This window comes from Rhinoderma darwinii, chromosome 4 (genome assembly GCF_050947455.1).
Source record: "Rhinoderma darwinii isolate aRhiDar2 chromosome 4, aRhiDar2.hap1, whole genome shotgun sequence".
In the NCBI taxonomy this organism is placed as follows: domain Eukaryota; kingdom Metazoa; phylum Chordata; class Amphibia; order Anura; family Rhinodermatidae; genus Rhinoderma; species Rhinoderma darwinii.
In genome coordinates, this window is record NC_134690.1 from 388,599,279 (window position 1) to 388,612,254 (window position 12,976).

The 12,976-nt window shown below is 42.0% G+C and overlaps 1 protein-coding gene across 1 annotated transcript in view; it reads left to right on the top strand.

Moving 5' to 3' along the window:
* The window catches only part of PPP2R5A (protein phosphatase 2 regulatory subunit B'alpha), a 99,179-nt gene that overhangs the window by 76,745 nt on the left and 9,458 nt on the right, over positions 1-12,976 (top strand). Inside the window, exons 3-8 of the mRNA XM_075863295.1 lie at positions 1,522-1,623; positions 4,559-4,651; positions 6,523-6,653; positions 7,709-7,768; positions 8,522-8,630; positions 11,326-11,379. Coding sequence (XP_075719410.1) covers positions 1,522-1,623; positions 4,559-4,651; positions 6,523-6,653; positions 7,709-7,768; positions 8,522-8,630; positions 11,326-11,379 — 549 coding nt within the window. The remainder of the gene's footprint in view (positions 1-1,521; positions 1,624-4,558; positions 4,652-6,522; positions 6,654-7,708; positions 7,769-8,521; positions 8,631-11,325; positions 11,380-12,976) is intronic.

Genomic DNA, 12,976 nt, shown 5'->3' on the forward strand with positions numbered 1-12,976 from the left:
CTTCCTCATGATATTCTGTTACAGCGTTCGTTCATGCAGGATGATAAACCCCCTTATCTAGCCAAGATTGATCCATGCAGCCACTATGGATTCCGGTAAAGATCCTGGTCAAGTGACTTAAAGGGGGAAGTCCAGCTAAAAAATGATTTTCCAATATGTCATAGATACATGTTAAAATGATATCAAGGGGGTCTGCGAGCCGTGGCATCCACCAACTTCCTGAGTAGTGTGAGAATTGCACTCTGTAGATCATCTGAACACCCTCTGCCAGCGTTCAGAGATTTTAGTCATTCCAAGCAGGACACCATTGATTTGAATGACTATTTAAAAAAAAAAAAATAATATTTGTCAGATTTCCAGTAAAAAATAAATCATTTTTGGATAGAGAAATAGAAATCTGCTTCCTTTTCTTGATCCGGTTCTGTTTTCATTGGAGACAGAGACTAAGTTAAGCCACTTTTACCTGTGACTTCCACTCTTGCAATTGTAAAACTAAAAGAAAAAATACTTCACTACTCTGCACAATAAAAAAAACAAACAAAAAAAAACCCACCTAGACTTTCCTGAGACTTGTAATGTGGACAGAGGTGAGTGCTGTGGATTTGCCACCTCTACAGCAGGCCAGTAATTATAACCTGAAATTCTGCAGCGTAAAAATCCCTTGTGTGAACGAGGTTTTGAAAAGTCAGTTCAACTGTACTGCACTTTGTTGTGAATTTAATGTTTTTTGCACTACATCTGCCACATCTGAACACCGCTATAGCATGCCAACCGAAGGCCGCACAGCATACATATTAGGCTAGGCCGTTTTGTTTTTGAAGATAAATTTCTACCGGTGTTGTTGAAATAACAAAAAGCCCCGTTCGATATTATTCGCTGCACAACATTAACTTTAACACCAAGCGCTTCCTAAAATTTTGTCGTCTGAAACGATTCATTGTGGCAAATACTTAAAGGGGTATTCTTATCTCGGACATTTATGGCACAGCCACAGGACATGCCATAAATGTTTCATAGATGCGGACCTTCTGGGACCTGCACCTATTTCTAGAACAGGCTCCTTGACCCCGACCTAACTTGTCACTTTTGCTGCTCTACGGCCACCGAGTTACGAGGTGTTATGGAGTACGGAAACAGCAGAGCTCGCTGAGCTACACTGTATGGGAGTTATTGAAACCGTGAAGCACATTGGTAGGACAGGGTTTAGGGGGTGCCGTACTAGAATTAGGTGCTGGTCTAAGAGGTGGGACCCGCATCTATCTGACGTTTATGACATATCATGTGGATATTCTATAAATGTCTAAGATGAGAATATCCCATAAATGACGACCTGGAAGGAGGCATGGATTTACAGTAGTTTTTTCTTTTTTTGGCTACAAAGAGCTTCATGTTCTGTCTTACACCAAGTTGAGATATTTGTTACACTTCCATTTTATTATGTTGTGGTCTTCTTGTTGCTTTTTTTTATATTTTTACTGCTGTTGATTTGGGTTTAATCTCTGTTGCTTTTCTTTATTACAGATAAGTTCAAATATTTTTAGAACGCTCCCCCCTAGTGACAATCCAGACTTTGATCCGGAAGAGGATGAGCCGACATTAGAAGCTTCATGGCCTCACATACAGGTAAGGTACTCCGTTTAGCTAAATGCACATGGTTTGTTTCTGGTCGGCTTTTGGAAATAAAATAACGTTATTTTTTATTTTTTTTTTTGCTATTTTGTTTATATCTCTCATTAAGTCAACTTCAAATAAGAGCTGTGACTTAAAGGGGTTGTCCCACCAGAGTCAACCCCTTTCACGTGAGCGTCACAGCAGCAAGCGGCAGGTCCGACGCTCTCGGCAAACAGCTGCTTTTTCTCATCTGGTAGTAATTTCCCCTGCAGCGGCCGCTACTGGGGAAATGTAGTATTACATAGCAGCCATTCCGATGTCCCTTTCTGTTCTGGCTCATAGAAGGTGTCCGGTTCAGCGAACCTCGTCCATTACATTTATGTGACCCTTTAATCTGTTTCGGCTGCTAACAGCTGATTTCTGTAATTTGAGTTACCACTGTGCACCGTTACCAGGTATTTGTGGATGTACACAGCGCTACTAGTGCCCGCCACATGGTAGTAATGCAGGGCGCCATGTCCGAGAGATCAGGGAATACCCTGTTTCTTGGACATGTACTTTCACGCTGACTAACACCCTCCGACTGCCAAAATCTCAGTAATGTTCAGTTGTTAGCAGTGAGGTTTACAATAATAAAGTTATATTTCTTATTCACTTTGGCACTGTGAAGGTTGCATCAAATATGTTCTTACCAGGCAGGCTGTGCGGAGGAGCTGCTGTTTTACACCCTCCCGCTCTCTACAGACAGTCCTTTCTTATTGAGTATGCGCACCTTCCTGAGATGTCTCTGTTCTGGCAGGAAAGTACAAAGGGAACTGGGAGCGTGGGGAAAGTATTTGATGATAATGAACCAAAAGACTCTGGCTTTCTTTCAAGGTCAGCTTTGTTCTGCAGCTCCGGTTTGGCTCTGTGTACACTGGTGTTTTTTCTCTACGTTATTTATTACCCTTTCATTCACAGATAAAGTTTGTTGATGGCTCCATTGGTTTCAGTGGTATTTTCTGATGGTCCAGTTAACCTAGATTAAAGGAGTTCTCCCATAATTTAATATTTATCACCTATCCACAGAATATCCTGAGGTCCCGAGCCCCATATTATGCGATCGCGCAGTGAGGAGGAGCTTAAATGAAGCAGCGTCGAGCGTGTACGGTGCCACGCCATTCCAAGTCTCTTGGCCTGACGGATGTTTCCATCAGCCCCAGAGACCTTGAATGGAGCGTCAGGTCACATGCCACTCAAGCGCCTCCTGATTGCAGGATCGCAGTGAGGAGGAGCTTGAATAGAGTGGCCTATGTCCTGTCGCTGCATTCAATGTCTATGGGGCTAATTGAAAAACCTGTCAGGTTAATCGACTTGGAATGGAGCGGCCCTGTGGGGGTTCGGGGATAGGCGATAAATGTCAATTGTTGGGAAAACCCCCTTAAACCACCATTATGTTTGAAAGCCTTACATTGCCTTGACTTATAGCGAATGGTGTTTCTTTTGGCCGACCACTATCTCACCTATCTCCCTCGTTGGAATGTACGGTCCAGACTGTTATGTCTATTGCAGGGCCTGAGGGGGTGGAGCTTGACACAGGCTCTCTTTTGGGTGTGTTTGAGTCCCTGTGTCATGCTCCGCCCCCTCAGGCCCTGCAGTAGGTGTAACACGGGGTGCTTGGAGCATTCCTTGAATATTTGTACAGGAGTAGGTAACCTGTAGGCTTGTCTCCTATGTTCCTAGTAGTCACAGATGGCTATGCTGTAATGAGTCCGTTTGCAAAATACAAGTCTTAGTTCAGCTTTACAAGTCTTCCAAAAACGATTGTGATCTTGAGAGAGAAATCCTGCGTGAGGAAAGTGAAAGAAGCCGCTGATGCCAGAGAACGTGGAGCAAGATGTTTGTTTCAGCACAGATTAATGGCATCCTGTACCATGGAGTACAAAGCGTCCATTGTCCACTAACTCTCCGTGTAGAACGTCCTTTTATCTAAATCTTGTGATTTGGTCGAGACCTCGGTGTCAGTCACATGATAAAATCCGAGAGCCACGTAAAACCAAACTCTCTGCTTTTGTGCATCATTTTTACCTATAAGAAAGTAGGTAAATTCTTTGCTTTACTTACCTCGCACAGATCATGCTTTATGTACATTCAGTGATGCGTTTAAATTCTGTTGATTTCCTGTTGATCAGTGCTGTATAGTGTATCGTCGCTGTGGTGCATTGTGGGAGATGTAGTGTTTACACCACAACAAAGCAGATACAGAAGTTCATCATTTGCGAGTCATTGCGACCAGTACAAGCTAATGAAAGCAAAGTATTTATACAGTTACGTATTACATGCAGATTAACAATTGCCCTTCAAATAGAAATGGCACAACTGGAAATTGAAAAGGTCTCCCCCTGTGAAAGAAGTTTTCAGAAAATCATCAGGGAAATTGCAGGGATTTTTTTGGGCTTCTCTGTCTGTAGAGACGTTTCATGAAAACCAGTGCATTCTGACTCATACATAAAATACAATCGCAGTGGCAAGAAATTTCAGCTCCTTGCTGACCCGTAAGCCCTTCATCAGATTTCTCCTGATTTGTAATCGTGTGAAGTGACGCATTACTGTGGGCTCTAAAGGGGCTTATGAGGGGAAAAATAAGGGGATCTGCTCCCCCCCCAGAAACAGCACCACATTGGTGCAGTGGCTGTGTTTAGTATTGCAGCTCAGCTCTTGAAAGAGGTTTTTACTGTGAGTGGGCACAGAAAGTGCCTAGTATAGTGCTGGCCTGAGCAGCATTATTTGGTCTCCTGGTTCTCCCCAGTCAGTGGTTTACCTTTTTAATACATGCAAGTTATTTCAGAGCATTTCGTTTTTTCTTTTCTACATCCGCGTAGAAGGTCCTGGTACGGCTTTACTTTTGTTTTTATATACAGTACATTGCTCTATTTATGTGTAAAAATATTTCTTCTGTGTTTTACAGCTGGTGTATGAGTTTTTCCTGAGATTTTTGGAGAGTCCGGACTTTCAGCCAAGTATTGCAAAGAGGTTTGTGGACCAGAAGTTTGTACAGCAGGTAATTCTCATCTTTTCGGGTGACGTGATTTCAATGTGCTTTCTTAAAAACCATCATTTTTGTAAACTTGTTATAGATTTACCCAATTTATTTATGCGTTCAGTTCACATAACATTGTATAATACAGCAAATAAAAATCCTTGATTATAGGACTCTCCTAAGAAAACGTAACTCCTAGTACAGACCCCAGCGGCACAGATTCTCAAATGAGACGATGTCTGGCCAGTCTTTAATGTTGGTTAGACATCTGGCTGTCTGTGGCCATCTAGAGAGTTACACACAAGGAAATGGTAGAATAAATAACCTTACGGCAGTGGTTCCCAACCTGTAGCGCTCTATTCCTGCGGCTGTCGGGGCATGCTGGGAGTTGTAGTTTTACAACAGCTGGAGAGCTACCGGCAGGGAACCGCAGGTCTGCATCAATGTCGCCTAAAGATACAAAAACCGAGGACCAGACACCATGTAGCCATTTAACAAATGCCTTCTAAAACATTTTAATTTGTGGGACTAGCAAAGTTCTTCTCGTGAACAATTTGGGTTTCTTTTCTTATCATTTGTATACACGTACATTTTTTCGTTTTCAGAATTTTTAGGGTTTGAAAAAAAAAAAAAAAAAAAAATTGTAAGAAAATGTTTTTCTGGTATAAACCTAGTATTACCCTAAAATAGACTTTTTTTATTTGTGATCATTATTGTCTACCGTAAATTTTTATATTTTACATGTCTATTTTAAGGTAACTGGGTCAGGGTTAGCATTACAACAATGATTGGCGGAGGTTTTTTGTTTTTTTTTTGCGTTTTTTTTGAGTGGGGCTCATTGAGCGATGTGTACGTAAGAATATGGAAGACAGAACTGGTGAAAAACACTTCTTTCTTCTCTCCAGGATCCCCTGCATTCAACGATCGGGTAGCCAGCTTAAGCCCACACCATAGATATGCTATGGCGGGGGCTGTAATGACCAGGACCGCCTGCTGTAAATATACAATAGGTGGTCCTGAGTCGGTTAAGCAACTTTCTAAATAGTCTTAGTAAAAATGTCCTGCTTTTGGCCTAGTTCACGAGGAGTTTTATTACAGGCAAAAAAAATCTGCCTCAATTCCTTCAGGAATTTTGAGGCAGATTTTGACCTGCCTGCACGTTTTTTTTTTGCCGCGTTTTTCATGCGGCCATTTAAGCTAATTCAAGGTTTTTCAGCCTCCCATTGATTTCAATGAGAGGTCAGAGGCGGAGCCACGGCAAGAAAGCACATGGGGGGGGCAATTTCAGACGTTTTTCGGCGCGGACTCCGAGAGGAAAGCACGTCCGCAGGAACAGGAGGAGGGAGTAGATCACACAGGCTGTGTATCACCGGGGTAGACTCTTCAGACTCTTCTGCGGGACGGGGAAATCGCACAATCCTCAGCATCCGTGTCTGTCAGGACAAGAGAGAAGAGATCTCTCCATATGCTGTAGAAGAGGTAAGCAGAACAGGAATCAAGCTGTGCCAGTACGTGAAGCTAGTGAAGGCAGCGGCATCCTGGAGTCACAGACCTCACATACAACATATATTACTGGGAGGACACGTCCTGATTAGAAAATTCTAAAACTAGGACCAGATTGCAAACTGAATATCAGGGGGTCAAAAAATAAATGAAGAAATGGAGGTTGCAGCCTGAAACTTACTATTCTATATACTCGCCTGTACATTGCTTAGTTACCAAAAAAAAAATCTTGCCATTGATAGCGGCTTTATAGTTTTTGTAATTAGATTGTTCCATTGTATCTTACACTGGACATCGGCAACGTTAGTTTTCACACCAGGCTCTCGCTGTTTTATGTTGTTGCTCAAACCAGAATTTTCTGTAACATTTGTTGCCTTCTCCTGTTCCAGCTATTGGAGCTGTTTGACAGCGAAGATCCCCGGGAGCGAGATTTCCTCAAGACTGTATTACATCGAATTTACGGCAAGTTTCTCGGCCTAAGAGCGTTCATCAGAAAACAAATTAACAACATCTTTCTCAGGTATTGGATTTTTACTGTCTATACACCTTCAAAGATGGGACAGAAAATATAAAACGTGCAGAGGCTGTGGTGTCCCTGTTCTCTGTACTCGTAAAAAGCCTGAAATACGAATTACATTTTGAATTTGTTCTGATAAATATTCCCCATTGTACTTGAAGAAACTTTTTTTTTTTGCAAGTTTCTAAAACAAAATTAAAAACAACACGCCCTTGACTCCCAACAATTTGGACCATTAAAATGTACTTCCATCTTCCTGCATGCCTGGAGGTACAGTTGTCGTGGCAACTTTACCGCCCAGCGTGCCGGAGGGTTTCTCCATGCCGGATGTCGGGCCGGAGATGACAAGTGGCGGTACACTTTAACAATCTAAGTTTGGAAATCCTGGTGGTTCGTCTTTCGTAAGAGCCAGCACCACTTCTACAGTTTTTTGCTCACACTGAAGTAAGGCACTTTGTGGTTGTCACCAGCTTCCTTCTGCACATATTGCTAAATTGTGGCCCAATCGTATTTTAGCCCCACCTAGTGGACAGGACAAGAGTATGTAGATATATTGGGAAACTCCGCGCCTACTGGATTTTTCCTCTGTCTTCCACCATTTATCAAGAGCTTATAACATGCCATAGAGACCTATAAGAATTATTTTAGGTATTGGTAGATATCCCAATGATCAGTGGGGTATCTACCAATGCCTAAAATGGACTGTAGTGCTGTGCATCGTGCCGTGGCTCTTCCCTCCTGCCAACTTCTCTCCGCTTGCATCTATGGTCCATCTTCTCCTATACTGAATGGGCACGGCGCTCTGCAGCGGGCCACAACTCCATTATTCTAGCTATTCTTGAGGTCCCGCTGCCTGAATCTTTGAATCTTCACCATCCAGAACTTTAATAATCTCTCTGACATGTCAGGAGTTCTCTAATTTTAGATGTAATACGATAATATTTGGGTAATTGGGTTTCTTGCAATATGTTAGGAGAGAATCACAAGGCTGCTCACGTCTTAAAAATGTATGTACTTATATTTTTCAGTATCTAATTTTTTTTCCTTCTCTTTTGTAGGTTTATCTATGAAACAGAACATTTTAATGGGGTTGCAGAATTACTAGAAATATTGGGCAGGTAATGAAATCCTATCAGCCATTATGCTGCAGTTAAATTTACTTATTATAAACACTTTTTAAACTATCAGTATCCCAAAGTTAAAGAATTAGGGATAATATATAATCCCCCTCACTGGTGTGTACATCTTCCTTTACACTACCGCCAACTACTTCAAATCAAATAAATAATAATTCTACTAATGTTTATATAGCGCCAGCATATTCTGCAGTGCTGTAGAGACATTTTTATCATTCTCATCCGTCCCTGTCCCCAATTGAGCTCACAATCTAAATTCCCTATCACAAGCGCGCCCAGGGCCAATTTTCATTAAAAGTCAATTATCAGTATGTTTTCCAAGTGTGGGAGGAAAACGCAGAACTCAGAGCAAAGCTACCAAACATGGGGCCATTGTATAATTGTGTCCTGCAGAGGTCAGCAACTCCAGCTGTTGGGGAAACTATAATTCCCAGCATGCCACTGACAGCCTTTGGCTGGAATAATAAAGCCTTTGGCTGTCAATGCATTCTGGGAGTTGTAGTTTCACAACATCTGGAGTGTTGAAGGTTGCGGACACCGGTGTACTGTAACATTGGTTGTCCCCTTCATTGATGCATGTTCTAATCGGAGACCTGTAGTTATTTAACACCTTGATAATATTTAGTTTATTCATCGGTATTATAGAGCATTTAATCGTAACGTATAAAGTCATCAGTAATGTTTGTCTTTATGTCGTTTGTATTAACACTCAGGTTTTTCCTCTTATTTTCACAGCATTATCAATGGATTTGCATTACCGTTAAAAGCTGAACATAAACAGTTCCTCATGAAAGTCCTGCTTCCAATGCACACCGCAAAAGGCCTGGCTTTGTTTCACGCACAGGTGAATATTCCCTGTTCGGAATACACTATAACTTAATGTAGTTGTGTCACCGGGTATTGTGTTTTATAAGGAGATCGTGCAGTAAGTTCTTCTTTATGGGATATTTGCGTTTAGCATGTACGTCGGGAAAGCTCCAGACTTGCACGCTAAATTTGTCTTTAGGGCTATATTAGCCCGACGGAGGCCAAAAGTGTCTTTTTTGGCGGGTTTACGTTGGCATACTTTTTTATTTTTATTTTTTTAACACGGGTGCCTAAGGGTGATGACACTATGGAATACGTTGAACATATACCGTACGTTATGCGCATGTCAATAGCCTTTCATAACGTATAAGCAAAATGGAGACCATTATAGTCTGTATTGGGGGGCAGCTGTAATATATGGTTAGACCTGGCAGAAAATGTTCAAAGTTGCTCCTTGCAGCGCCACCACCAGGGTGCACATGGTTGTCCATGTAATGCTGGTACATGCCGGGTCCTCTACAGCAAGAGACTCTTAGTAGCCAATTCTACCAGGAGATCAAACAATCTGATTTGTTGAGCTCAAACAAACCTGTTCCCCTTTTCCTCCGATGGGGGACGTTAGGGGACAATCAGACGGCCTCCGTACACATTCTGGATCCACCGATGACATCTAATGTGTGTGGCCTGCTTTATAGCATTTATTTAGCTTGATTACATTGATTTTTTTGTTGTTTTTTTTCATTTTAACTATTCCACCCAAAAACGGAAAGAATGTGAGGATTAACAGTCAAGGGTTCCCATGTGACCACAGAAGACATTTTTGTTGGACAATAATGAATTATATTGTAGAAACCACGTCCCGCTCCAGTGAGCCGCCACTCTCTGATGTAGTCAAAGCCGAACAATGTGAAATTGTCTTCTATATTGAATGTCTAAATGTGTTCCTGTGTTTACATAACCTCCTAAAAGAGGAATTCCCCCATTCTTTATCTGATTCTTCATAGAGGGAGGTCAGAAGAGAACATGAGCTGGGACCTCCACCTATATTTAGTATGACGTGGCCATGACACTTGGTAAACTGCCCAAACCACATTGGCACGGTTTGTCATTGGAGGCTTGCAACACAATGCGTCTTCAGCTGCACCATTGATTTGTCAGGTGCCGTGACCCCTTTGCACTGAGAATCAGTGGAGAATTTGTGTTCAGATACCGGAGAGTCCCCAGGATAGGCCATAAATATCTGATCGGTGCATATTCTCCCAATAGGTGTGGGTCAGATAAGAGAACCCCTCAGGGCCTATTTTGCCCTTTAGGACGTTGTGATTTTTTTTTTCTTTTGTTTTTCCAGCATCACATTCCGAGAGCCATCATTTTTTTTTTTTTTTTCTGTCGACTTTTGAGGCTTGTTTTTTTGTGGGCCAAGTTTTTATTTTTCAATGGTACCGTTTTGGAGCACATACAAATTATTGATGTACCTTTTTTTTAGGGGGGGTTTATTAAGCCATAGTGTTTTTTTTTTTTCTTTCTTTTTTTATGTCGTTCATTGTGCAGTATACGCAATATTTTAACTTTTTTATCCGGGCCTACAGCAGCGCAGGCAGCCTGTGGGTGCAGGCTCTGGGGAACCAGGCCCTCGTCCCATTTATATATACAGCAAGAAATAGGTAGCTCTCCGTAGATCAAGTGAAATTTTGGGTACTTTTTTACCCTCAGAGCAACGCTTCAGCTCCTTACACTGGAGGCTCTGAAAAATATATATATTTTATTAACCTTTTTTCCAATACAAATAGAAAAAGAAAAAAGCCAGGAATATAACAATAGACATATCCCTATTGTACGCCTTTCTACTCATACCCTGTGACAATTCTAGCAAAAACACTGCAAGCACAAGATACCAGAGAAGTAATGAGAGTAAGGGTATGTGGGTATGGCTCACATCTTTGAACTTTTTCTATACACAGCTTTTGGCCAAACAATTATGCAATATTTTCCCTTCAAGGAGCATGCAAAGGAATGGAAACCAGGGGTTTGGGGGAAGAATAGGTATGGAGGCTAAGGGTGGCAGGGGTAGGCGGACACGTGTTTTATCCAACAGTAAATCCTAACCATATTGAGAGGAGGGAAATTATACAGCGAACGGTACATCATCGAGTAATTGATGCTCGAAGTACCAAGTAGTAGAACTGAAGCACTCGGTAAGCTTTTGTTTTAAATGTGATGGAAGGAGAATACATGTTTGATAATTAAAATTAAATGTTCAAGAGAGGTCTCTACCCAGTCCATCCGAAAGAGATGGGATAGTTTATCCAAAACGATACGACGGGTGGGAGGGGCAGTTACAAGTATATTTTTTGATTGGGGGGGAAAAGTTTTTTTTTTTCTTCAAACCCCCCCCCCCCCCCCCCCCTTTAGTTCCCCTATGGGACTTAAATGTGCAATTTTCTGATCGCTTCAATAATACAATGAAATACTTCTATATCGCAGTGTCCTTTGTTAGGCCTCATCTGCCATGACAACTCATGGGCACCCTGCGATACTGACGTGGTCGCTGTTGACTGCGGCATCTAAGGCGTTAAATGACTGGGATCTGAGTTGGCTCTGATCCTGGCCATTGCAACAAAGTGTCCGCTATATGTTACACCTGCTGCTGATGGGGGCAGGCTCCGCTCCTGTGGCCGCACCACCGCAGCACTGTATGTATCATTTTATATAATCTTTTTATGTCTCTACAGTTGGCATACTGCGTTGTCCAGTTTTTGGAAAAGGATACCACCTTGACCGAGCCAGTAAGTACTATTCATTCTCCTCCTCCTTTTTTGGTTTCGTAAGCAAAAAAAAAAAAGTGCCCTTAAAGGAGTTGTGTGAGACTAGAAAAACATGGCTACTTTCGTCCAGAAACAGCGCCACTCTTCTCCATAGGCTACGTTCGGTATTGCAGCAAAGTCCTATTCAAATGAGTAGGGCTGAGCTGCAGTTCCACACACAGCCTATAGAAAAGAGTGGCGCTGTTGTTCTAATCAGGCATAGTCCTGGATAGCAAATCTGTTTAGGGTTATTACACCTTACACCTATTTGCCATTTGTTCTGTCGATTGACATCAGTGTAGGGATGAATGGGCGCTATATTTCTGAAAATTTGACTTGAGGACAACTGCATAAAAATTATAATATGGCAAAAATCAGCAATTCTGCTGGAGCAAGCAAATGTGAATATCCAGTTGCAGGCAGCAGAGTTGACAATGAAGCGAAAAGCGACCTAGAAATCACACACTACTACAGAGATTGTAGTAAATGTACATCTTCCGTATGAGGGGGCGTCCGTGGAGCTGTACAGCGAGCCTAGATTGGAAAGCAGCAGGACTAATAATAGCCAGGACATGTATGTGGGTGCACAGCATGTAGTCCTATCTGTGCTGTGAAAGGTCTTCCCGGTTCAATACCATCAACATGAAAAACAGGAATCTCATCTGCTGCATTCAGGGCACACAACAGCCTTAGTCTTTATTTGTAGGAGCTGCTCCACATCATTGAGTGCAAATGAGCTGCGTCAAGTGGCCACATACGCTGACAACGATGTGGCAATGGCTCGGCAGCTCGATGCTGCTATTTAGAGACTAAATCCGCTATGCATGGTATTTAGAAATATAATTATTGTGCACACTTTTCCTTTGTACACGCAGCATAGTTTCAATTATTTCAGGCTTGTATCACGAGCCGAAATACGATTGAAATGCATCTGCAAACAGCTTACCATTGCTTTTGATGGGGAATACGCTGTGTAGTTCATACGCGGCATATTTTTACATTCGCTTATTATCTTAAACTCTACGTAAATCAGAGCGGATTTTTCCCATTGTACTTTTTACCACTGATTTAAAAAAAATACGCATTTAAAATACTTTTCAAATACGCTTGCAAAATTGAAAAACGATTTTAAAATACGCTAGTAAGGATGTGTTCACATGACTTATTTTTCGTGAGGGGGTGAGTACCGGATAGATTAGTATTTTATAGCATTCCCGGTCTAGAAATTTTTTTTAAACGTTCCCGGACAAACCCTTTAAGGACTCATGGAACAGCGATTGAGCATGAGCGGTTTCGCTTCCTTCAATTTTTATGGGACTGACTGACACAGCCGAGTACAGCGCTCCGCTAAGTCAGTCAGCCCCATTGACGTTGAATTGAGACGCACTGCGGATTCTCGTCCACTGCTCCATTTAGACTCTTACTGCGGGGGAAGGGGGTTGCATTAAGGTGGATCGCGGGACTCTTTAGTTTATTTCATATTTGTATCTTCATAGCCTAACTTGTTTTTATTGCCCCCATCTACATAGCTGTATGAGGGCTTTTTTTTTTTTTAGGGGGGGGGGGGTGAGTTGTGTTT